At 46.5% G+C, this 26100-nt stretch overlaps 2 protein-coding genes across 3 annotated transcripts in view; one reads left to right on the forward strand and one right to left on the reverse strand.

Moving 5' to 3' along the window:
- The window catches only part of NCAPD3 (non-SMC condensin II complex subunit D3), a 58782-nt gene extending 54403 nt beyond the window's left edge, over nt 1-4379 (reverse strand). The window contains exons 1-3 of the mRNA XM_011221874.3: nt 3795-4379; nt 1704-1858; nt 37-199 (exon numbers count right to left, since the gene is read on the reverse strand). Coding sequence (XP_011220176.1) covers nt 37-199; nt 1704-1858; nt 3795-3858 — 382 coding nt within the window. The 5' untranslated portion in view covers nt 3859-4379. The remainder of the gene's footprint in view (nt 1-36; nt 200-1703; nt 1859-3794) is intronic.
- Nucleotides 4380-4599: 220 nt separating this feature from the next.
- On the forward strand, nt 4600-25970 carry VPS26B (VPS26, retromer complex component B). 2 transcript variants are annotated; one of them, XM_034666108.1, is made up of 6 exons: nt 4600-5234; nt 14151-14307; nt 18408-18572; nt 21325-21500; nt 23127-23269; nt 23639-25970. In XM_034666108.1, the coding sequence occupies exons 1-6, from the start codon at nt 5012-5014 to the stop codon at nt 23783-23785; spliced, it is 1011 nt and encodes a 336-aa protein (XP_034521999.1). In that variant the 5' UTR covers nt 4600-5011; the 3' UTR covers nt 23786-25970. The 2 variants fall into 2 exon arrangements, with proteins under 2 accessions (XP_034521999.1, XP_034522000.1); XM_034666109.1 differs by lacking the exon at nt 18408-18572.
- The last annotated feature ends 130 nt before the right edge of the window (nt 25971-26100 follow it).

Consider the following 26100-nt stretch of genomic DNA (forward strand, 5'->3'; position numbering starts at 1 on the left):
TATATATATATATTCTATCATATCAAATATACATACCTGGTACTTCCAACAGCAGAAAATAAAGCCCAGCAGCATGAAGGCCAAACTGTCGATACTGCACACTGGCACTTTTCTTATGGACTGTTTGAACAAAGTGATAGAACAATGCCACCAGTGCCCTGTGAGAAATACTGTTCTCAATGAAGAAGGTCCAAATGCTCTGGGGGAGGGAAAGACATAAAAGCCAAGAGTTAGAGAAGTGGGAAAGTCTCTTGTTATTTGATTTTTGTAAGTATTTAGTACCTTATTAAACAAAAAAACCCCAAAAAACAAAACAAAACAAAGAACAGACCAACTTGGCTCCTAATTATACATCTTCAAAGGGATTGAAACAAAAAATTAAAATGTAGTATTCAAAATTACAAAGATAACTAAGTACACAAGAAATTCAAATAATCAAATTTTCAAAAATAATTTGTGGATAGGTTTGATGCATATACATTCCTGAAATTATCATAGCTAAAAATTATACTAAGACCTTTGGGGCACCTTATATTAGTGTTTACTCAAACGAGTTACCCCTCTAAATTAAATGTATTCAAAACCATTTATTACTCTAATTACTAACTGAAGAAATCAGAGTCTTTACTTAAATTTAAATGTTCTATGGGCAATAGGAGCAGGAAAAGTTTCTCCCTCAGCAGATTTCAGAAGTGGCCTAGGTGAGAAAGGAAATACACCCTTGACTATAAACCACAATTTTATTAATTGTATCATTGTTCCATGCTTTGCCGATTAAACACAAGAAGAGGAAATGGGTTATTTCTATAAACCAAACATAGCAGGAACTAAATATGGTTTATCCTGGAGTATCTTTAAAAAAAACATAGGCCCACAAAAGTTCAAGAAATCAGGCCTTGTACTTCCTGCTTTCCTGAAGACAGGGAAAGTGGCAGGTAATGCCTTGGCCTAGCCACACTGCTTAGCATGTGCCACTTTACGGAAGAGCCCATTTAGAATCCTATCAGCACTCTGAATTTTTTCACCATGAAACTTCCAGAAGAAATCACCTCCTACCCTTTATAACAATTACCTCCTCATTTCTAATGCCACTTCAACTCTACTCCACTCATCTGTAACTGTGACTCTGCAGGTCACCAAAAATGATTCAATCACTTCTGCCCCAACTTCCTTGTGTCAGGACTCTCTGCCTGCCCACGGCCTCTGCAGCATTTGATGCCTGGCTACTCCCTAGTCTTCATATCAACACTCGCCACACTCTGACTGCTTGCCTGCAGATCACCTTAAACCCGTTTTTTTCAGTTCTGTCCTGTCTCTTCTCTTCCTCACTGACCTCATGCATTTCTGCACTTCACCCATCCCCTTAATTCAGATGGCTCTATCTATGTTGTTGAATTTTTACTGCTTTCCTAGTCTTCCAATTCACATTGCCAGTGGCCTATTACATCTCCCTAAGAATTTCTTAACAGAATCTCATGTTTAAACGCCTAAACTGAACCTGTAATTTTCTCACTTGATTTAGCTATTAGCCATCAGGATTTTATAACAAATGAACCACATTCTTTATGCTGTTCTTATCATACTCCTTATAAACTGTATACTAAAAAGGCTAAGCTTCAGATTATAATAATGACTTTCATCTTCCACTTCTAACACGTAAAGACTCCTGGCTTAATTTTTAATCTTTTTTTTTTTTTTTTTACCTCTGTAGATCCATGTTCTTCAGTAGCAAAGGGGAAAATACTTTCATATAGTTTTGTGAATGCATTCAATCCAGTGTCTAGGATTTCTGCCTCTATGCCGGGATCCAAAGGCTCAGTCTCTGTGAAATCCAGTTCCCATACTGCGTCCACCCATTCTAGTGGGAAAATGCAATTAAATAAAAAATTTTCTATAACAAGCAAAACATCAATAACCTTTAGACTCTAGGTACATTTAAAAAGAGAAAACTTACTAGTCACAACTCACATTTAAATATACAATACAGGTGTAGCATAATTGAAAGCAGGAAAGGTTAAAAAATCTTTTTTTATTAAATTAGAACTGACAGCTGGCTATTAGATTGATCATCTTCTAAAAATATCAAGAAGGAAAACACTTTTTAGATATGAACGACACTTCAAAACACTGAATAATATGAACTTTCCCATAAATTCAATCTGGAGGAAAAAAGGGAGGTTAATAAAAGATTGCCTCGGATGTCCCTTTGTGAAAATCGTACAATCAAGTTAATAAACCCAAATAAAGTATTCAGCATAAAGGGACATCTGAGACAACTGACTGTTTAACATGCTTTAATTAATCACTCATTCTTTCCTAATCATTCTCCTAACAAATATAATCCTTTTCCTAAAAATGTTCTTGCATCTTTTCCTGCCTCTTTTTCTCTGATATTCTTCCATTTATCTTATCTGCATATTTTTAAATGCATACCACATTTCTGATCTAATTTCTGGATCACAACTACCCAAGTCCCAATGAAAAAAGAAAAGATATGGTGTCAAGAAATCAATAAATTCAATAAATGATAGGTACTATTATTATTTTCACAATAAATCAGAGTTAAAACAGTAATAGGTATGTAAAACAGTAGAAAGCATAATAGAAAATATTATGGGGGAGGTGGGAAGGATGAAAGAAATGGGAAGGGTGATTCTGCTTCAACTGGACCTAAATGTAGGAGATTACCAGGGAAAGAAATGCAAAAAAGTGCATCCCAGACAGAGAGAACAAAGGGAAAGAAAGTACAGCCTGTTTAAAAATTAGCAAAATAGTTACAACACAGAGTCTTAGTGTGAAGGATGAGAGTCATTATTAGTATTTATTCTGCAGTTACTATGTGCCAGGTACTAAATCTTCACAAAACTCCTGTGAGGTAGGTAATATTATAATCCCCACTTGACATGTAAAGAAACTAAGGCTTAGCAAGGTAAAGCAACTTGCTCAGTGATACAGAGATGCTAAGCTGAAGAGCCAATCCCACTGTTCTGACTCCAGAGGTTATGCTATTGGAAAAGAAGACTGCAGTGAGGGGTGAACACTCTTATAGGGCACGCCAAAGATTTGGTCATTTATTTAAGAAATAGAGGGGAAACATTAAAGGCTTAAAGACTCGATAGGGTCACGTTTGTGTTTTTAAAAGTGATTCTGGTATAGGTGTGGGGAATGGGCTGGAAGAGCTGGCATGAAAAAGAGGCTAGGATATAGGCTGGCTATAATGAGGGCTTGCTGCGGGAGAGCAGCATCAGGAAAAGGAGCAAGGAGGACCTGAGAAACATCTCTGAGGGGAGGACAGCCGGTGGTTGTGAGCATGAAAGATGATGAAAGAATGTCATGACTCCCAGGTTTGTGGATTCTTTGGTACCAATAACTGCCTTCGGGAATCCCAGTTTCGTGCCTGTGACGTTTGAGGGGGCTGTGAGACACCCATTTAAACCAATGAACACGAAGTTCAGGAAATAAGTCTGAACGAAGAAATATATTTGCTATTTAAAACCAAAGAAATGGATGAGACTGTCGGTGAGGATTTACAGAACAAGCAAGGGAAGACCGAGAAAAGATGCAAAAGAACTAAAAGAGATCGGACAATACAAGCTTTTTCCCCCTGATGCTTTATTAGATTAAGCCCCTATTCCAGACCCGGCTCGCCAATGCCTAGAGTGCACAGACCTGGAGACCACAGACTTTACCGAGAGCCGAGCGCCCCACCCCCACCCCAGGCCCGGGCAGAGGAGCACCGCAGTCGCAAAGCACCACAGCCCGGCCTCCCCGAGAGTCGCGGCCTCGTTTCTCACCAGTGCTGAGATCCAACGGGCACCAGGGCTGCAGGCCGCTCCCAAGGCCCGGCAGCGCCACCATTATCTCTCAGAAACCGGCTAGCCTCCGCGGTGGTCAACTTTGAAAGCTCGCTCCCGCGCGCGCTCCGAGACGTTCCTGCGGACCAATCACAACGTGGGGAATTTCCTACCGACTAATCATCGCGCCCAGCCGTTTTCACTCTATTAACCAATCAGCAGGGTCTTCTGCCGCATGCGCAAAGAATGGGGCAGGCCAAGAATTGAGTTTGAGCCAACATTTCGCGGGGTGATTTTTTAGGTTCCCATTTAAAGTGGGGGTCAACAATTAAATTAAAGCTTAATAGAATCGTTCTCGCCTTATCTTTTTAAATGGGAGAATTTGAGACAGGATCCTTCCTGTACTAAATGTCACCTTTGCCCCCTTCAAGCGACATTTCCCGTGCGTGTCAAAGGGCTACCTTTACCCCGTCAGACAGTACTCGAACGTTGTACATATTCGAATGTGGATGGTAGCCTAATGTTTCCCGAACTAAAACAATAAAGGAAAACAAAACAAAAGCACCCAGAAAGGGTATCTGCAGTTCTTTTAATTTTACGGGACGTCTGGCTCCGAATCCTGGAAAAATGCTGTAACTGCCATGTCAACTAAGGGAAAGACAGGCAGCTCTGCCTACCACTGCACATGCGCAATGAGCACATCTCCCGGTGGCCGGGTGGCGAAAGCTACAGCGGCAGAGGCGAACGCATGCGCGCGGCGTCTCCGGCGCGTCCGGGCTGGAGACTGCCCCCCCCCGCCCAGCGGTCCCTCGGCACCCCCGCCCGGAGCTGCCGAAGCACCTCCGTGCGTTGCACCGCCAGAGGCCGGGGCTAGCTCGCTGTGCTTCTCAGCGCCGCACCCCAACCGGTGGGCGGCAGCGGCCACGCACGCTCGGGCTCTGTACTTCCCCCCTCCAATTGCATTGCCCGCCCTAGCCCCTCACTGCCGCCGGCGGCTCGGGCTCTCCCGGGACTGGCGAGTCGCGGTGCACTGGTACCCAGGGCGCTGCAGCCGGCCCTGCCTCCTCCCCGTGAAGCCGGGAGCCGTGCGGTCGCCCCCCGTCTGGCAGAGAGCTGGGTCCAGCGTCCAGCCCTCCGGCCTTCGCTTAGGGCCCCCACCCCGCAGAGAGGAGCGGTCCTACCGAGACCGGCCCGGCCCGGCCCGGCCCGGCGGTGAGATGAGCTTCTTCGGCTTCGGGCAGAGCGTGGAGGTGGAAATCTTGCTGAACGATGCGGAGAGTAGGAAGCGGGCCGAGCACAAGACGGAGGACGGGAAGAAGGAGAAATATTTTCTCTTCTACGACGGAGAGACGGTCTCCGGGAAGGTGAGCCTCGCACTCAAGAACCCCAACAAGCGTCTGGAGCACCAGGGCATCAAGATCGAGTTCATCGGGCAGATCGGTGAGTGGGCACCCCGGGCCTCCCTCCCCGGCCGCCTCCGCCGGGCCAGAGAGCCGACTTGGGGGTGGGGGCGCGGGGTGGTTCCAGGCCCAGCTCCAGTGAGGCCTTTCGGAGCCCCTTGTCCAGTGCAGTCTGAGGCCCGCCGGCCGGCGACTAGCCTGCGTTGCCGGCTTCCCTGCCAAAGTGACAGTGCATCGCGAGGATGGTGGGGGTGGCCGAGGGCGAAGGGGAGCATCCCTGCCCACAGCCTCATTGTTGTGGGCACCTTGCCCTGGGATACCCTAGTTGTCCCTTCAGCATGCGCTCAGCTTTGCTTCCTGCCTCCAGGATTTCCGAGTGAGATGCACCTGCCTAGCCTGCAGGTGGGTTTGTTAGGGGGAGACCTTTCTGCAGTACTGCTTTTGCCATTGTCTGGACATCCACAGCTGTCAGGCCCAAGTTAAGGTGGTCCTCTGTGCCTCACTTAGTTCACTCCCATCCATCCCCTTTTTCTTTTCCATGTGATAGAGGAGAGAGCTCACCACCCTTCTGTCTCACATCAGCTCTGATCTCCTACCCTTGGACCTGTTTTGAGAAAACAGCCCTGCAGTCTTCTTTCTGTCTACTTAGCCTGTGTTTCTAAGACTTCCTCAATAGAATGCTAGTTTTCAGTTGACCAAGTTTCTCCTTACAGGCAAAAAAATGGTTCTTCTGAGTCCAAAATTAAATGATCAAAATTTCTCAGTGCTCCAACCATCTTCAAACATAATTATTAATAATTAAAACTAGACAATAAAAGGCAGTAACAACACAGACTATTTGGGAGCTGGCAGTCAGAGTGGGGTTGTCTCTAATTCTAAGACTATTTGAAGTCTTGTGTTTTTAAAAACTCTCAGGTACTTCTGAAATAAATGGTCTTTGTCATTAGGTCAGGAGTAGATTCACAGTAAATACTCATGTGGGCTGAAAAAAACTTCTGGCAAAAGATTCATACCTGTAGCACGTGCTGCACGTAGGACCCCGTTCTTACAGACTTCCTGGGAAAGCTCGTTAAATACTCTCTCTCATATCCTGAGAGTTCAGCAAAGAATCTGTTCTCCCGTTTTACAGGGGCAGGAAACACTGGCACAGGTAGGAGGAATCCTGGGAAAAGGAGTCTGTGTGGCCAGTGCTTTGGCTGAAGTATTTGCCTCTGGTATTTGAGAAAATGAAATTAGGTCAAAGACTGACTGATCATATAGGAAACTTTTTTGCTATTTTAAATCCAGAATTTGAGTTGCCTTTTATGTATAGGAAAGGGGCTAAAGAGAGAGTTTCATACCCTTTACTCTCCTGTCTCTAGCTTGGATAGGGTTTCTTAACAGCAGTACTGTTTACATTTGGGGCCTCGATAATTCTTTGTCGTCTCAGGATATTTAGCAGGATGTTAACCTGGCTTTGACCCACTAGATACCAGAAGCACCCCAAAACGCACCCCCAGAGATGTCTTGAGATATTGCCTTATGTCCCTGAAGGGTAAAGTCACCCCTAGTAATGGACCACTGGGTAAATAGGATGAATCCAAAGCATTTTATGCTAAGCATAATGAAGAGATAGTCGAGAAGTACTTGTCTACTTAGTATCTGTATTTTCAAGCAGTCGTTTTAAAGTTATTGCATGGATTCTTTGGCTCTGTAATACAAGTATAAACAGGCACATTTAGTCTGTGTCTTATCCCATCACTCCAGGTGGTGGTGATACCTCTTCAATACGTGGAAGATAACCAGAGTGTCCCCCACCCCCGCAATGTGAAATGAGCTGTCAGGGGAATGTAGTCAAAGCCTCCCTCTAGTCTAAGTGAAAGGGAAGTTGAGGGAGCTGCTTGCTGTCCCTGCCCTGCCTGGCTTCTTGTCTGACTCCTTGAATCATCATCCCTGCTGGGTTTTCTCCCAACCTTTTAGCTTCCATTGATAACTCTTCCCGAGCCTCTGAGCACTGTGGGTTCTTGTTGACCCTGTGACTTTGAGGAAGCTGTGTGCCTCTCTGGGTCTCAGCTCTCTTACCTATAAGGCAGGGATAACAAAAATCACCTTGTGAGAATAACGTTGAGCTGTCAAGGGATAGCTTCATGCAGAATATGGTCTATCTGTATCAACAGTCTACTGATCTCAGGGCACCAGAGCAAGGCTAGTGAGTAACTTTGCTGAGGTTGTGGTAGTGTGGTTTTCTCCTTCACTGCACTCTTGACTATGAATGAAGTGGGTGGAACTTTGGTCAGGCTCGTGGGTCTGGCTCTGTGAGTGATGTTACAGTATAGGTCTTGCTGTATGGGAGTAAGAAAGTTGATATCGTTGGGCTCTGTCCACCTTCCTCATTGAATTCCATTTTAACTCAAAAATGTTCTTAAAAACTATAGTCTCTTGGATTTGGTTTCTTTTTTCCTTCCCTCCTTCCTTTCTTTCTTCTGGGGAACAGTTCCACAGCTTGAAAATCAAGTTCTTTATGTAATTAACCTTCTTATCCTTATGATTAATTTCGTTTTCCTCCTGATGAAAGTATATTTGTCCCACTTGTGTATTCATTAGAAGGACAGCCTGGTACATGATTGAGGGTCATGCAGACAGGGTGACTTAGATAGGGCTCAGTTTATAATAGCACAGTCTTTGCTAGGGTCTTGTGAGGACTAGAGATAATATATGTGATGTGCAGGTCTTGGCACACATAATGGGTACTCAGTAAAAGGAAGTTAAAATGATTATTGTCATTTTCTCTTTCCCTATTAAGCTTGACCCATCAAGAAGTTTCCAGGCACTAGAAATATGTTGCCTTGCAGTCACCCTGATTGCTGTGCAGACAGTCCATAGGGAATGTTTGGACCAGGTTAGCCTTCCCTTTGGTCTACTTGTCTGCTTTCCCCCGTTGCTTTCCGTTGTCTTCTCCTGAATGGCATGTTAGCCCAAGTGGAAACCTGTGAAAGGGACTCTACCCAATGTCCTTGCAGAGACAACTGTTTGGCTCTCTTTTGCATTGGACCTCTCTGGATCTCATTCCTCATAGTGACCCAGACCCTGCTCAGAAAAGCTGCTGTTTCAGTCTTGGTTTTAGAGGTAGGCAGGAACAGAGGTAACTTTTGTTTCCTGTTCCTTCTCTGTAACTTGCTCTGGCAATCTCATCTGGACCCATAACTTCTGTGTCTTTTGTATTCTGATGACTCCCAACCTCTATCTTTGTCCTGACCTGAGCTCTCTCCTGCATTCCATGCCTGTGTCTCCAGCCGCCTGCTAGGCACCTCTACCTGGATACCCCACAGGTCCCTCAGAAACACATCCAAAGCAGAAACCTCTTTCTTTCTCTGCCCCAGCCCTAGCCCTCCTTCTTGTCCTGTTTGCTCCATTGTGGCCTGTGTCACCTGCGTCCATTCAACCTCAAAGATCTGGAAGTCATCTTAGACTAACGCCTCCTCCTTCATGCCCCGTTGGCTCTCCAACAGCTCTCCAGTACGTCCCCAGTCTGTGCTTCCTCTTCTTGCCAATACTACTGCCTTTATTACCTCTTTTTGTGGTCACCTCCTAACTGGCCTTCCTGCCTTTGCTTTCCTCGTCTTTCAGTTCATCTTCTGTAAGAGCAAACTTTCAAAAAGGCAGTTTGGACATTGTCAGTCCCCTCCTTAAAATTCTGCTCATCAGCTTCTTATTGGTTAAAGGGCAAAAGTGTACCCAGCTCCTTCCTGAGTAGCCCTGCCTTTCTCCCCAGCCTCATCTCTCCCTTACCCTTAACCCTCACCTCTTATAGTTTCCTCAAAATATGTTCCTTCTAGAATCTTGGCATCTTCCCTTTGCATGTGGACATCTTTCTGCAAGGTATGACCTTCCACTCAGGCTCTTACCCATGCTTAAAGCGCCCAGCACACGTGATATCCCTAACAGCCTTCCCCAAGCTCCCCAGGCTGGCCTAAGCCCTTCTTCCACTGTTGTTCCACAGGCCTCATTAGTACCTCTTTTCCAACAGGATATGACAAACGGTGACTTTTTTTTTTTTTCCTAGTCTGCCTTCCTCACTAAATTCTGAGTCCCTGAAAACCGGGGACTGCCTTCAGTCCATCATCAATGTGGTGGCTAATCTCTAGTCTCAGTGGCTAACACAAAGTAGGTGCTCAATAAATATTTGCTAACTGGATACGTGGTAAGATCTAGGAATTTGCAGAAGATGTTCTCTGGATTTTTTTCTCAACTCCTCCTAGAAGAACCAGAGTTACCTGAATGAAGGAAAGGGGGAGTGCAGGTTGGCTTTGCTACTTCTTGTGAAGAGGGAGGGCGTCCTGCTGGCACTTGTGGCAGAGGCATTGGTCAGCTAGGTGTGGCCCTTACTTGAGGCCACTGAGAACTAAGATGACTCACCTACCAGCAGGCACCCGGGCACAGCCTCTTCCCAGAGGGAACTAGGGCACAGAAACGTTAAAGCTGATGTCGGTTCACTTGCTGTTGCCTTTCTTTGATTGTACTTTCTTAGGCCAAGTTGAGGCTGATTTCTCCCTGTCTGTAAGAAAATACGAGTCATCAGACCTGTGATTCACTCAGTTCTACCCCAACTACTTGGATGTTGCAGTTTGAATGTTGCCCCCTGAGAGTATAAGAAGGTCCTGTTTATTCACCTGTGTTGTATATGTTTTCTCTTACCCTCAGTAAGTTTTTGAGCCACATTGGGTTTCTTCCTTCACCTAGTGTGCTTTTTCCAATGACTTGATCTGTTGTAACAAAGCAACAAATGTGTCACTCTAGCATGGGATGGCCCACATTTTAGAAAAATGCAATGTGGTATATAAGAAGCATGGAGGGAAATTGCTTAATTGTTAGAAGAGGCCATTTTTTAGATGGACTCATTTGGGGAGCCGTAATGCAAGATATAAGGCAAAGCTGGGCCATTTTGGAGACTAATGGGGTTAAATAAACCAAAGGTAATTAGAAGGTCAAACTTACAAAGGAGGGCAGATACGAATATCCCTCTCCTCCAAAACCAAATAGGTAATACCTGGATTTTTAAAAAAGTTTTTAAAAGTAATGCCACTGGGGGCGTGTGGGTGGCTCACTCAGTTAAGCATCTGCCTTCCACTCAGGTCATGATCTTGGGGTCCTAGGATCCGGCCCCATATCCAGGGCTTCCTGCCCAGCTGGGAGTCTGCTTTTTCCTCTCTGTCTAATCCTGCCCCCCACCCCCCACTGCCACTTGTGCTCTCTCTCTCTCAAGTGAATGAATAATATCTTTAAAAAAAAGTAATGCCACTGAATGGATCTGAACCTGTCAGTAACAGTCAAGCCTGTACTTCTAAAGATTTATTTATTTATTTGAGAGAGAGAGTGAACAAGAGAGAGAAAGCACAAGCTGGGGGGATAGGCAGAGGGAGAGGGAGAAGCAGACTCCCCACTGAGCAGGGAGCCTGATGCAGGACTTGATCCCAGGACCCTGAGATCCTGACCTAAGCCGAAGACAGATGCTTAACTAACTGAGCCACCCAGGTGCCCCAAGCTGTACTTCTGAAAACTCCGGAGGCTTTCTGTATTTTATTTCATTAACCCTTGAAAAGCTAAGTATAAGGCACATTGAGATTAAATGGATCGATTCTGGCCTATTAGTGAGTTGTTGCAGGGCTCGAGCAGAGCTGCATCTTGCTGGGGATGGGCAGCCCAGAGGTGTTACTGCTCTAGCAAGTGTACCAGGGTCCAGGAGATCTCAGTGGATGTGGCCAGCCTGAATCTCGACTGGGTTGCCAGTCAGCAGATAGTGGCTGGGAAAATCAGGACGGGGCTCTTTGGAGGTCTTTTTGCCCTTGCTGACTTAATGTTTCTTCTAAGACCTGCAGGAAGCTTGGACCAAACATGGTCCCGGCCCAGTAGCAGGTCTCAGGCTGTCTCTAACAATGACCCTGTGATGCAAAGCTGGCTCAATTTCCTTCCAAAGTGGCAAATTCACCCCTCAGCCGTTGGTGGCAAGTTTCATCATGAAAACATCCTGACTACATAAGTCACTTCCTCCTGTTGGAATCAAGAAAGGCTCAAGACAGGGAAGTTACCTTAACAAAAAACATGGTCAGTTCCTACTTCTAGCTTGAGATGCCTGGTTGCTGAGGGCTTTGGAGGTTGGGGAGAACCAGGGATGACTTGTCACTGCATCTTTGGGATAGAATACAGGCAATTTATAGCCTCTTGATGGCCCAGCCTCTTGCTGAAACAGACTTGTAGTTTCTGTTCTAATTTATGTGAGAGGAAACCAAACTTATTGGCAAATAGCAAAGTATGGCTGCTATTTCTGCTCCTTTGCACCACAGTGTTTGCAAGAGCATTGCAAATGGCTTATAAATTATACATTAAAAAGCCCAGTCCAGCTCCACTCAGACTACACACTGCCACTCTTCTGTGACATTTAATGCAGAAGCTGGTATTAGCATGTGTCCAGGAGGAAAAGCACGAGGGAGAACGTGACGCTATGCAGGGAAGGACCTCTCCTGCCAAAGATGGCCACAGCCAGGTGCCCCTGCCGGGTCAGGCAAAACATTGCTAGGATTCTTAGATGCTGGCAGTCTGCTCTCTGTGCGCTCTTGGGTACTTCTCTGTTTTGTTTCTCATGTTGACTTAGGTATGTTTGATCACAGTTGTGTATTTTTCTGTCCTTCTCTTTCCATCTTTTTCTCAACTCGGATTTCTCATTCAAAGTTCATGGTCATTGGGGCTCTGCTCTGCCTGCTTCTGTCCCCTGAAACTATGGCCAGAACCCAGTGCTTGGGAGCTAAGACACCAGGTCCACTGCTTAGGGGGTCACTTCCCACGTAGGTGTCAGGACCATCAACAAGGACTTATGTAACAATGGATCCGTGAGAGTAAGTGAAGGAGCCCTTGTCACAGTGGTTCTGTTCCTACCTGATCACTGCACTTCCTTACATTTATTGGGGGACACAATTATTGGATTTTAAAATAGAAGCAATGGATTGCCCACCTTTCCCTGTCCTTCTCCCCTATGAGTTGTAAGTGTGGTCTCCCATTTAGCAACTTTGTAGATCATTACTCACTACCCAGAATGCTGCCTGCTACTGATTCCATTTAGTATTTGGAAGAGAAGGTGGTTGTTTATAATATAAAGTGGATCAAAGTGTAACTATATAGGAAATCAGCAACAAACTGTAATCACAGTGTAAATTAATACAGAAGCGGCAGCACTAGTTTGGGATTAAACCATACTAATGCCACCTGCCTCAGTTGGAGGAATCTTAGGACAGAGCCCACTCTGCTTTAGAATGCTTCCCTGTCTGGGGCGAAAAAGCCTCCCTATGGACTAGGCTTGTCAGGACCAGCTCCTAGGGCAACAAGGGTTGATTTTGCACTCAGACTGAAAGCACTACTTGAAACTATTTTCTCTTTCTGGGCATGGTTCTCCCCTGGGGCAGGGCTGGATACTGCATTTCTTGGGCCTGAAGCTGCAGTCCTAATCAGGGCTCAGACCTTGTGCTGTCTGAGGCGGATCCACGCAAATGCAGCTCTGCCCCACTGCCCTCCCTAATGCTCAGGTTGTCCCTGAGAGAGATCGCCTGCTGTGCTCTGGAGATGTGGGAACTGGCCTAGTAGGCTGTTGTCCTGGACACTCCTCTCTGTGGACCCGTTTCTTTGTCCCCAAGCAGGTACTGAGTGCACTCTACCAGATTTATTTCCCCTGTTGATCTACCCTGTCAAATGTTGTAGCCTTACATAGGACTGGAGCCCAGAAATGCCCCCGGAGTGGTACCTTGACTGTAATGTGGCCATGTATACTCACAGTCAGTATTAAGTGTCCCCTGTGCACAGCCAGGTACTGAGGGGGTGCCAGGAACTAGGCCTTATCTCTAAAGACCATGCATTTAGAAAAGTTAACACTTAAATAGCAGAGTACAAATAGGCATAAAATAATAGAGGATAAATTGATGGCATGAACTTATAATTAAGATTCGAATGCCAGAGCTATTTCCAGAGAAGGATGAATTTAGAGCAATGCCTCTCAAAGTGTGGTCCCTGGACCAGCAGGACTAGCATCCCCTGGGAGCTTATTAGAAATGCAGATTCTCAGGCCTCACCCCAGACAGTAGGGGCAGGGCTGAGCAATCTGGTTTTAACAAACCCTCCAATTGATTTTGGTGCTCATTGAAGTTAAGGACCCCCCCCTTATTTAGATGGAGGGAATAACACTAAGACTTCTGCGTCAGAGTGGCCATGTGGATTCCTTTTTTAGGAATCATAACAGCTAGCAGCTAATATGTTTTGAGTATTTGCTATCACCTGGGTACTATTCTGAGCACTTTACCTGCATTATGTCCTCTAATTCTTACAGAACCTTACAAAGTGTAATGTTATTACTCCCTTTGTACCAGGTCATAGAAAGAGATTCATTCTAGCAGGAAATCTGCTCTAATCTCAGCTCTGCAGCCAGCAATGAGTCTCTAAGCCAATCATTTGACCATGCTATGCCTCAGTTTCTTTCTGTTAAATGAGTGAAAAGGCCTGTCTTAGCTACTTCAGAAGGTTATTATAAGGATGATATGATTAAAGAACTATGAACATGCGTTCAAAAGTTAGAAATATTTTTAGAAATGTTTTTAAAGCAATGTAGTATTTTTGATAGCAGTTCCCCTGATATATCTCTCACTAAGATACTGTCCTGATATGCTGGAGCAGGGTTATGTTGGGTTTTTACTGTACCACAGGATTTCTCTGTATAAAATTGAAGTGTTTAGAAAGTGGGGAGGGAAGGAGATCAGTATATGGGGAATGCAGTGAAGGACCGAGATTAGGGAAAAAAAAAAAAGTCAAAAACAAGGGCCAGAGGGAGTTTGTTTTGGGGGGAGTTCTGTCAGAAGAGGGGATCCTGCTTCCTGAAGCCTCCTTGCTAAGCCCCGTGGAGCTCGGGGTCTCGTAGTACAAGCTGTTGCTTTCTCTCCAGAGCTGTACTACGACCGCGGGAACCACCATGAGTTTGTGTCCCTGGTGAAGGATTTGGCCCGGCCCGGAGAAATTAGCCAATCACAGGCCTTCGACTTTGAATTCACCCACGTGGAGAAGCCGTATGAGTCATACACAGGCCAGAATGTGAAACTACGGTAAGTTGTGCCTGCTGTTTCCCCACCTTCCCCTGAAACTGTTCACATTTCTGAGGCTTTTTATATAGGTATCAAGAAAAAAGAAGAGAGTTGAGAGCCGTGGCGTGCTGGTAAATGGTTAACAGTGGGCTGTCTGGGAGGAAAAGCCCTGGTTTGTAGCATTTGTCAGTTTCTGTAGTGTAAATATTCCCACCATGGCCAATTTCAATCTCCCAACCTAATGTTCCTGATTACAGAGTTGGGGAGAGATGTACAGTAGCCACCTTGACATAGTTAGATGTAAATTTCCCCAAGAGCAAAGAGAACTGTAAAACATAGCAAAATTATTAGGAAACAATGAGTTTTAGTATATATTGCCTTTGTTTTTCATATAATCTTAATTATAAGCTTTTATAATTTAATTTTAAATAATTGCTATGTTTAACAACCAGCTTTTAAAATTCCTCAAGATTCAACGGTCAGCTTTTATACCCTGGTACATGCTGTCCCCAGCATGCCATGAACTGCACATCAGGACATACAGATCCTCAGTCCAGCTCTGCCACACAACAGCAGTGTGAGCCTGAGCTCTGTCACTCAGCTCTCTCGCTTGAAAAGTAGAATAGATTTGGATTCGAGTTCTAGATCAGTCCTCCATCTTTTGGGGTGATGGGAGCGTAAAACATAACACAGTGTGATGAGTTTTTTAAAAATTAATAAACACAGTTTAAGTACATAGGACTGTTTTTATAAAAGTGTTCCAGTTTCTGAGGATGGAGACTGATTCTAGGGCCTCTGGGGTTTAAAAAAAAAAAAAAAATTCCAGAGAAGCTCTAGACTCTTGGATGTAACCTGAGATTATGCAATGTCACTGAGATAAAGCAGACTTCCTCTGTTACTCTAGACACCTGGTTCCAGCCCTTGATGCTATCTCATATGATCAGCTCGTCTTCATCATCTTAAGGCCTGGTGGTGCGGACTACAGCAAGACCTTCCCTCCCCTTCTCTTCTCTCCCTGGTCTCCCCTCTTCCATCAGAAGACTGATTGTATGCTCTTCTTTTTCAATCTTTGCAGAGAGGTCTAATCACTGACATTACTCAAACTAGAGACATTGCACTCAGAAAAAGCTTCACAACCATAAGGATTACCTAGTTGTCACCAAAGCTTGGCTGCGGGATTTATTATTATTTAATTAGATGAAGACATTAGGATTCATGTTGAGAAAGTGAGGAGGTCAAGAAGGGAAAATTCGTTAAGGGCAGCTTATAGATGTCAATTCCAGATGAAGGGCTTTTATCTTACTGCTTAGGCAGAGGGGAAACATGAAGAGATCACTATTCCTTTTGTTTTTAGGTGAGGGAGTGGTTCTTTTGGATGGTTCCTCTAAAGTCAACATGTCCTGGGGCGCCTGGGTGGCTCAGTTGTTAAGCATCTGCCTTCAGCTCAGGGCGTGACCCCGGGGTCCTGGGATCAAGCCCCGCATTGGGCTCCCTGCTCCGCTGGGAGCCTGCTTCTTCCTCTCCCACTCCCCCTGCTTGTGTTCCCTCTCTCACTGGCTGTCTCTCTCTCTGTCAAATAAATAAATAAATAAAATCTTAAAAAAAAAAAAAACAGGGGCGCCTGGGTGGCACAGCGGTTAAGCGTCTGCCTTCGGCTCAGGGCGTGATCCCAGCGTTATGGGATTGAGCCCCACATCAGGCTCTTCCTCTATGAGCCTGCTTCTTCCTCTGCCACTCCCCCTGCTTGTGTTCCCTGTCTCGCTGGCTGTCTATATCTCTGTCGAATAAAGAAATTAAAAAATCTTTAAAAAAAAAAAACAAAAACCAAAAACATGTCCTATTTGATGAATGGGTAGAGCGCAGAGACAAAATTGTTGGAAGGCTGGTATGAGGTTGTGAGCATCTTACCTTAGTGGACACAGCGGGAGTGGGCAGCAAACAAGGAATTTAGCGGACAGCAACAGAACTGACCAGTGAATGTAGATGCAGACATGGCTATCAGGAAGAAGGGATGGTTTGTAGTGAAGATGATTCATCCAATTTTAAAGTCTAAGGCACTGGCAAAATAGAGAGGTACAAAAGTTCACTAGACAATCGGAAATGCAAGCCTGGCACTCAGGACAGAGAAATGCACTGTTGGGAGCCCTCTTTTCAGAGGTAAAAACTGGTACGTTTTTCAAGGAGGAGAGCTGAGGGAGAGAAGAGCCCAGGCAGGACCTATGAGCGGGATAGGAAGGTGGGGGTGGGAGGGGAGGTGAAGCCGGAAAAGCCCTCCTGTGGAACCTTGGGAAGAGCATTTCAAGGACGAGGAGTGAACGTTTTACTGTCCAGTGTTGAAACCGAAGCTGAAAAGGCAGGCTGCTGGGTTTGGCAACAGGGAAGAAACTGCAGTAGTTAGAACAGAACCTCTCCGTGACCACTGTCCCTGACGAACGGTCAGGGGTGCAAGGCCTGGAGAGTGTTTTGGGGATTGAGGAGTTTGGGCCTTTATATAAAACTCAAAGGAGGAAGCCTTTATTGGAGAGGGATTCAATATACTGAGGAAATTGGGACACTTGAAGGCTCAAGAATGCCAGGCAGTAGTTCTCCACCACAGCTCCCATATTAGAATCACTTGGGAGGTTTGAAAAATGTTGACGCCTATGTGGCTCTGCAGAGCAGTTAAATGTCAGCTCTGCCTGGCATCTGGATTTTGGAAGCACCTCCCCCTAGAGTGCTTGTAATGTGCACCCAGATTGGAAGTCATTCTGCCAGATGGAGGAGGAAAAGGGTCTCTCTTGAGAGACAGAGGTACTGTTGGAAGGAGGAAAGGGTGGGCAAGGATACAGACGCACATTTAGGACCGAAGTAAGAAACAGCACAAAGCAGAGAAGGGAGAGAATCATAAATCTTGACTTGGAAGGCCTTCCTCTTCTCAGTAGAATAAAAGCTGTGTCTTCTACAGAGAGGCGGGAGAGGAGGCTTGAGAGCCTGAGCAAATAGAAAAGGGTTAGGAACAAATAAGTATCTTGGAGAATGTGGCAGAAGTTACTGAGATGAATAAAAGGATTGCCAAGCATCAGTCAGGGCCACACAGAGGAGAGGAGCCAAATGTGTCACTGATCTGGTTAGCAGCTTTCTCCAGGAAGAGTTGACAAGTGATGCAGATTATCTGAGTTTGTTTAGAAGAAAATATCATTAAGGGGGTGTTTCTCCATTCACTGGGTATTAGCAGAGTAAGTCAAGGGACAGGGATGCTGGGGATCGGCTGTGCTCGAGCAGCTGACTGGAGGGTCAGGCTTGGCACGCTAAGACCTTCACGGTTTTGTCTTTTCTTCCGCTCTTGTCCTCTACCACAGCAACACCTCCCCAAGGATCCAAGGTTCAGCCAGAGACTTTCTTTGTCCAAACCAGGACCTCTCCCACTTCCGATGCTTTACTTATAAGGTCTGCTCTGCCCGAGCGCCCTTTTTTTCGCCCCATAGCACTTGATTCCTCTACCTGAATTAGCATTGCCATGTGTTCTAATATTTCTGTTAGTTGGTCCACCTTCTCCAGTGGACTGTGAGCTTCCCATTCATCCTATGCCTAGCAATAAACGTTTGCTGAATGAAGAACTGACTTACTTTCTCCATTCCCTATCCCTCCTGTTTAATTTGAGGGACTTGGAAAATGCTTAATTGATTGAATATTGGTAAATAAACAGGCATGCAAATATAAGAATGTAAGACAGATCCCTGTGCCTGAAGACCCAGGAGTTAGTTGAAGAAAAACCCATACACAGATACGTGGTAGGCAGTGGTGAGGGGCATGAAAGGCATTAGGATAACTTGCTGTGCGACTATAGAGCAGAGAAATCACTTTTATTTAGGGCAACGCTCTGAGCCGAGAGGCTGGGCTCGGAAAGGCATTTGGGGGGAAGGTCTTTGAACTCCCTGGAACTGTAATTGCAGAATTCTGTGCTTAAGTGCATGTGTTCATTTCTTCCTGGGCGGAGGCTCCACAGAGGTAAATTCTCGAAGGAAGACAAAGCCCCAAAGGTTAACCACTGTAAGAGCTCGTCTCCAGTCTGTCTGGTGCATGGATTGAGGCAGCACGTGGAGACCGGGAGTGTTCCTTCACGACACATCCGTCTCCTACAGGTATTTCCTTCGAGCTACCATCAGCCGCCGCCTCAATGATGTCGTCAAAGAGATGGACATTGTAGTCCACACGCTCAGCACGTACCCAGAGCTGAACTCCTCCATCAAGATGGAGGTTGGGATTGAGGACTGCCTGCACATCGAGTTTGAGTATAATAAGTCCAAGTAAGTATCCAGGGCCCCACCGTCGTGGAGAATTATTGAGGGAGGTAGGTAAGATAGGACTTGATGAGAATACAAGTGGCAGAGCCCTGGCCATGGTGGCTCGTAGTGCTGTAGGGGAGGCCACTGACCTGGCACTGTGAATATATGTGCCAGGCTGCTGAAAGGCGGACCAGGAAATTCAACTTCATTTTACTTAAACTAAACGGAAATTAAGAAGGTACATTTAAGTTAAATATCCTACATTGTCTTTCAAGGTCAAGCCAAACTAACTTTAAGTTATTTGTTTTGGATGTAGATAGAGCTCTTTCCTTCTACTGACGAAAATAATCTCAGAATACAATTCCTGTTAGCATTTGTATCCTATATACAGTATGTGTCTAGAAATCAATGTGAAGAAACCACACAACGGCCATAATTCACTGCTTCCTCCTGAACTTAAATGAATTATAGCAAAGAACACCTGATGCCTTTTTATGAAGGTCTTTAAATAATTCTGACTGGCACGTGGGGAAGCCGTGTATGTTTTAAACTGTTTGTTGTCCAAACATGAAAATATTTTAAGTGCGGGGCCCCTGGGTGGCTCAGTTGGTTAAGCATCTGCCTTCAGCTTAGGTCATAATCCCAAGGTCCTGGGATCGAGCCCTGCATCGGGCTCCTTGCTCCATGGGGAGCCTGCTTCTCCTTCTCCCCCATCCTTCCCTCTGCTTGTACTTTCTCTCTCCCTCTCAAATAAACGAATTTTAAAAATCTTAAAAAAATATATTTAAGTGCTTGTAAATCATGAAACTTACTGACACTTCAAAAGTGTACCACAAGCATCTTTCTTTTCAGTATAATACATTCCTGAAAATGTTTGAAAATCAGATATGCAAAAGTAAAAGTGTATTCTATTCACAGAGAGCTGAAAAAAGAAATTAGAGTCTCTAGGGTTCTTACTGGGGAGACCCTCATATCAGACCCACTCTTATCCAGGGGGTCAGGTAGTAGGGGTTAGGAATAGGGCTTTTTAAAAAAAACTAGCAACATACGTGCTTCTTAGAACAGGGGTGAGGGAAAGTCCTGTTTTTTCCCCTGTCCCTGGCCTGGAACCACTCATGACGCAGAACGGGCCCTGCTTCGCAAGGCCCCACCTGTGGAATGGAGTGGGGCGAGCTGGGAGGGAGGTTGAGCTGGGCGAGGCAAGGACACATAAGGAAACAGCCTTCTTCCTCTTTCTCCTCACAGCCTCAGGGCTCTGTGGGCCTTCTGGAAAGGAGCCACCAAAAGTGCCTGCCCACCAGCTCTCCAGCTACCTGGTAGAAGGGGTGGCTGGCAGGGAGTGCTGCCTTGTAGGAGGAGCTCAGAATAGCTGTCAGTCAGCCAGATGTTCAAGACCAAGTGTGGGATGTGAAGAGCTCTTTAGAGAGCCCACCCCATGACCCCAGGAACTGGATGTTCAGACCTGTCCTGCCTTTTCGGAGCAGGCTGCTGTGTAAGGGCACACTGTCTCTATCATATAGTCCCATTCTGCCAGTAAGGATTGGCCTTGGAGTAAGATTAGCAGGTACTAACATGTTTGACTTTGGGTTTCTCCTCTGAAAAGTGGAGACAGGTTAGTAGGTTTCAAACACGTACATAAAGGATGAAGTGAAAGAAGAGTGGGGTCCAGGGTTCTAGGCCCTCCACAGGAGTTTCTCAAGTGTTAATGCTTCTGCATAGGATTTCATTTAGAATAAAGGAATGTTCCGTTTATCAAAGTTTAAAAACCCCTAGAATCTGTTCTGTCTTAGCATTCCTTCTCAAATGCTGCGAACAGCCTCCATTCTGATTTTGTAAGTGTTCTTAGATTATCTGCTAAGAATGTCTGCCCAGTTAGACTGTAAGCAGAAAGGCAACATGAAATAGTGGGGAGAACACAAGCCTAGGAATTAGGCGTCAGAGTTCACATCCTGTGTCTGTCCCCTACTTAAATCCTTGTTCAAGTATTTATCTTCTTTGAACTTCCTTTTCTTCACCTGTAATATAAGGAGGTTAAATTCTAAAGTTCCTGCCAACACTCCTGTCCCATGATTCTGAGCTTCAGGTTTGAAGATTTTCCTCTCTTCCTGTATGCCTGTTACAGGCCTGTGCACACGCAGACCACTGGTATTCCAGACTGACTCGAAGAGAAATTCTGGAAAGGTCAGAAAGCGTTATGCAGCATGGCCAAATTCATAAGAGCTCACAGAGCACAAGCCTTGTGAGCAGGGCCCAGAGACAAGGTGCTGGTGGAGCATAACGTGTGCATCTTGCTCTGCCGCTCCTGCCTGGACTGTCACGTCTAGCAGACAGAACTGTTTGCTGCAGACGATTGAGGCCCAGTTCCCAAAAGACATTTTGTGAGCTCAGAGCGAGACCTGGTTCCTGCCTTTGTGGGGCTGGCTTCCCACACATTGGGACATCTAAAACAACATGAACCAAAGGTATAAAAGAAATTAAAGTGCTGAGGAGATAGATGAGATGGGCGAGCACAGGGTGGGTGATGTAACATGCAAGAGGAATGTCCTGTGAGTTGCATATGGAAAAATGGGACAGAAGTTACTATGATTCCAATAAAGAACATATTGGGAAATCATTCTGCAAGGGCATTTGTGGTAAGAACGTGGGTGCGTGTGCACTGTGACTCCTATCTTCAACCAACCTGCTTGGTGGCGTCCCCTCCCCAGAAACCCAGGAGATCTGGAAATGTGCAAAGTTTGGCTGCCGTATTCACATCTTATTTTCTCTTCCCCAGATACCACTTGAAAGATGTCATTGTAGGAAAGATCTACTTCCTGTTGGTGAGAATCAAAATCAAGCACATGGAGATAGATATCATCAAGCGGGAAACAACAGGCACAGGCCCCAATGTGTACCACGAGAACGACACGATAGCCAAGTATGAGATCATGGATGGGGCGCCCGTGAGAGGTGAGCATCCTAGCACCCAGCCCACAGCTGCCTCACCCGTGCCCCCAGGTCCCGCACAGAGTTTTGGAGGGGCCCAAGGGATTATACTGCTAAAGTAAGATTTCCTAGTCACCTATAATTTCTCATCTCTAACTGTTCACTGTGGATCCCAGTAAAAAGGAAAAGGAGGGCTGGGCATGTGGAACTCAGAGCTCCTTCCCCACCTTCAGCCAGAAAAGCTCCACGTTGGCCTCGTCTGCATACTGAGCTTGTACTGGAGATAGCATCTCAAGAGTCACGTCTCTTAAAATAACAAAAGCTTGGAAAGTACTGGCTTAGCAGATACAGTTTGAACATTTGACTACTTTTTCCTTTTGGCGTTTTTGCTGCTAGGGAGCAAGAGATTAGTGCAGAATAATCATTTGTGTTCCTTCGTTCTAGCTCTAGCAAAGTGATTCATTCTCCGAATTCATTCACCAAGTGTAGATACTCTGGGCGGTACTACCAGGTGCACAGACAGCCCTGGGAAGGGGACAGAAAACAGCACGGCACCGCCCACCCCCACAGCTGACATTACATCTGGAATGAATGGAGCCGAAAGCTTTGTTAGTTGGGGAATCCGTGATTATTTGGGAGTAGCAATCTTTATGTTCCCCTGGCTCCGCAGCCACTGATCACGAAGAATTATTTTTGCATTTAGAAGTGCTGGGTCGTGCCACGGTTTTATTCAGCTTGTTCCCACGTGTGTGTTCCATGTGGAAGGAGGGGACAATGACAGCAGATTCTTGAGTGTCACCATGCCGGGTCGGGGTCGGGGGCGGGGATAGGACTGAGCTCTCCTGACTCTCTGAATGTGCCATTTTTTCATCAGCTGCGCAAGTAGAGCCACTTGTCATTTTCTCTGAGAAATAAGACAAAACAGCGGATAATTAATGGTGCATTTTATATTTAGCTTTAGACTACATTATAGGTTTGGCCTTTCTCAGTAGAATTACTGCCCTAATTTCATTTCACTTAAATTAGGAAAGGCAGGGTGTTAGAGCTGCAAGAGATCAGAAATACCACATAGTCTGATTCCACAATTTTCCACAAGAGGAAATTAAGGTCCAGAGAAAGCAATAGACTAACTCAGAAGTCATACAACTGGTTAATGGAGAACTAAGGCCAGAATGAGGATTTTCTCTTTTCCAGACCACTGTACCACTGTGCCAATCCATCTCAGAGTGGAGATGTATTTTGGAGGGCATGCGCTATTTAGGATGGAGGACGGTGGCATCGAAATTGCCGGGTGACATGATGAGTTAGCTGGGGTTTGACACTTGGCTTGTGAAAACCCAACGACTAGACACATTATGTATAATCAAAAGATGCTTAGCAGTAGGATCCCATGCTGTTCAGACTCACGGGTCTGTGTATCAGGGCAGTGAGAGAAGGTGCAGCGGGACCTGGGGTGGAAGTGCAGAGTCACCTTTTTGCTTCAGCAGATCACGGAGCCGCAGAATGCGAATTCCCACCAGGCAGAAGCATTCCCTTGGTGTTCCATGACATGCTCAGGTGGCATCTCCCCTGCTGTGGGCAGAGAGTGCCTCGGTGTCAGGTAGGGTGGGTCACTTTGCCCTTTGCTCTGATACCTGCCTGGCCCTACAGGAGAGTCCATCCCAATCCGGCTCTTCCTGGCGGGCTACGAGCTCACCCCCACCATGCGGGACATCAACAAGAAGTTCTCTGTGCGCTATTACCTCAACCTGGTGCTGATCGACGAGGAGGAACGGCGCTACTTCAAACAGCAGGTGAGGCCCGGGCACCTCCCCAAGACCCCTGGTGGCCCTCGAGCAGACAGATGAAGCAGAACGGTACGGGGGAGAGAGTTTACGAACGTCTGTGCCACTTGTTAGTTCGCCAAGAGGGAGTCCCACAGCAAGAATGAGGGCTCCCACCTGACACATCGAGTCTGCTTCCTCAGGCCCAGGCCCTGCCACCACTCTGCCCGTCCTGCCCACACATCAGAAGGCGCTCTGGGTGGATGGGCGACTGCTGTCGCTGGGGAGAGAGAAGCAGAGGAGGTCTTGCCAAGATGCCCAGGAGAAAGGGGAGTCTCTAGGAACCCCCACCCTCATGCCTCCCTCTCAAGGTAGCATGTTGCCCCCCCCATTCTGCAGGAAGTGGTGTTGTGGAGGAAAGGCGACATCGTACGGAAGAGCATGTCCCACCAGGCAGCCATCGCCTCACAGCGCTTCGAAGGCACAACCTCCCTGGGTGAGGTGCGGACCCCCAGCCAGCTGTCTGACAACAACAGCAGGCAGTAGGCCCCCAGGGCCAAGAAGCGGCTGGGCTTCCACCCCAGCACCCCCGTCTACCAAACACCAGCGGCTGGGGGAGGGGGAGGACAGTGTGATGCTCAACTGACCTGTTACTTGCAACCTGAAAACAAATCGTGTTTTGACTTAAATTCTTTTCTTTGAAGAACCTAAGGGGCTTGGATTGGGAGGCAGTCTCCTTGAGATTCTGCGGCTGATGTGGGAGTAGGGAGAGGTACCAACCTGGTAGCTAGTCTCTCTGGGGAAGAGAGCCTTCTGTTGAGGCCTTCCAGGTGGGGCTGCCTTGCATTTTAAAGGAGAGCAGAGAGCAGGCATCCTTGGCTCCTGGGTCTCTGAGCTTCCTGATACAGGATCTGAGCATGTCCCTGGGATTCTGAGCTGCCAACGGGGCCCGGGGTAGTCGCATCTTATTCTCCCCTCTGCTATCCCTGCCCTATCCTAAATGGCAGGGGGAGACTCAAGGTCAGGAAGCTACCTCTTTGGGAGTCTTGGATGTGGTGCTTTGAAGTTTCCACAAGCCACCTCCTTTCTGGCCTTTCTCTCACTGCTGGCACCCAGGCACCCCCCTTCTCCATCTTCTACGGACTCTTGTCAGTAACGTCCTGGAATAGAAGCCTGCAGAAGGGCCTTTGGCTGTTGTCCCCTCACCTGTGAGAAATTCTGGGCACAGAGACACCTTGGGGTCAGTACCATGCATGGATGGCAGCGGTGTTGAACCCAGGAAGCCAAGCCAGGCCCACTGAGGAAGAAGTATGGTGACTGTGCGTGGTAGCTGTCTGCCTTCACCCTGGGACTGTGCTCCCCAGCCCCTGGGGCTGGATGGTTCTAGGGTATTGCTGTGTGCTATAGCAAGCCTAAACAAGGGCATCTGTTTCCTTTAAGAGATCCCGGGAAGGGGCCTTGATCTCTTTGCTTCCCTAAGAATGGATCCTCATCACTCCTTGCTCTCCCTTCATTTAGTTTCTGGGAATTGGGGCTTGGAAGTGTCTTACTGTCACCCATGTCCCCTCACTCTCTGAGTTTCAGGAGGGAGGTCAGAGCGTCAGCAGAAGACTGCTACACAACTTCAGAATAATTCTGCTTGCCAAATTATGTCTTCGTCTTCACCAGTTGACTGACCAGAGTTTAGGACCATTGATGTTTTTGTTTTAAAAACATACATAAAAACTCTTGTGGGTATTCTTGTTACGCTAAAGAAGAGGAGGACTTCCCTCTGTTGCACTGTGTATGGGCCTATTGGAGTAAAGGTGTTGACATCCTTTTCTGCCTCATCTGGAAATGACCTATTGGCCTCTCTTCCCTTCAAGCAGACCCCCTGGCCAATAAGAACAATATTTGGTGGTCCGAGTTCTCCATAACTTGGAAAGCAGAGGGGTTGGTTCCTGTGTCATCTTTTAGTGTGGAAAATTCAGACTCCTCTTTTCCTCAGAAATCAGTGCAGTCATGAGCCTCTGACTGGGAAGGACTCATGGGTCAGGACTGAGACTGGAGGAAAAGATACTGGGATGACACTTGAGGTTGACTGGGGACAGCAGAACCAAGGAAGGTAAGGTGGTTCCCCCCCATGCTTGGACCCCGAGTACAGGTGCGACGGACAATCCCATGGGATCAGGATTACCCATCCAGCTGCCCCTGGATTATCAAGGTTGGGGCTTAAGTGTGTAGGGGAGGCAGGTTCTGTGTTCCTTGCCTTTTCCACAACATGAGATTAGGCTCTGGTGTGCCTCCCGTAATAGCTGGTATTCTAACTAGAAAGGACCTGTCAAGTCCTCTGCCTCCCAACTGACAACCCAAATTCATTTTCCAACTTTCCTAACATCTTAAACCTTTCTTCTGGGAGAACTAGAAGGTAGAATTTGATTTTATTCTCTCAGGACTGGGCATAAGCCAGGTCTTCTGTTTTCCCTCACTCTGCCCCCATTCACTCCTTGTCTGTGCAACTGTGGAGGTGAGGGGAGGCCCTGCCCCCACCTTTACCCCCATACCTGGGAGTGCATAGGTACTAAACCAAGCAGTGCAACTTGTAATTAAGCAGCTGCAGTGTTTACATGTTTCTTAATGTGTCGTCTTTTCAATGGCTGTATTTTAAAAAAAAAAAAAGAAACACTTGTTTCAGTTGTCTCTCTGATTAAAGGAAGCCCCTGTGGCTTGGAGGCATTGTGCCCATGGTCCACCAGGGTCTGTGGTTTCTTGTCTTACACTGTCCCACTCACACCCAAGGGGAGATAGACAACCACCCTGATCCAGCACAAGGCCTGCCCTCACCATGGCCTCAGCCCCTGGCAAACAGTGATGTTTTATTA

The sequence above is a fragment of the Ailuropoda melanoleuca genome, chromosome 8, assembly GCF_002007445.2.
Source record: "Ailuropoda melanoleuca isolate Jingjing chromosome 8, ASM200744v2, whole genome shotgun sequence".
NCBI classification, from domain to species: Eukaryota; Metazoa; Chordata; class Mammalia; order Carnivora; family Ursidae; genus Ailuropoda; species Ailuropoda melanoleuca.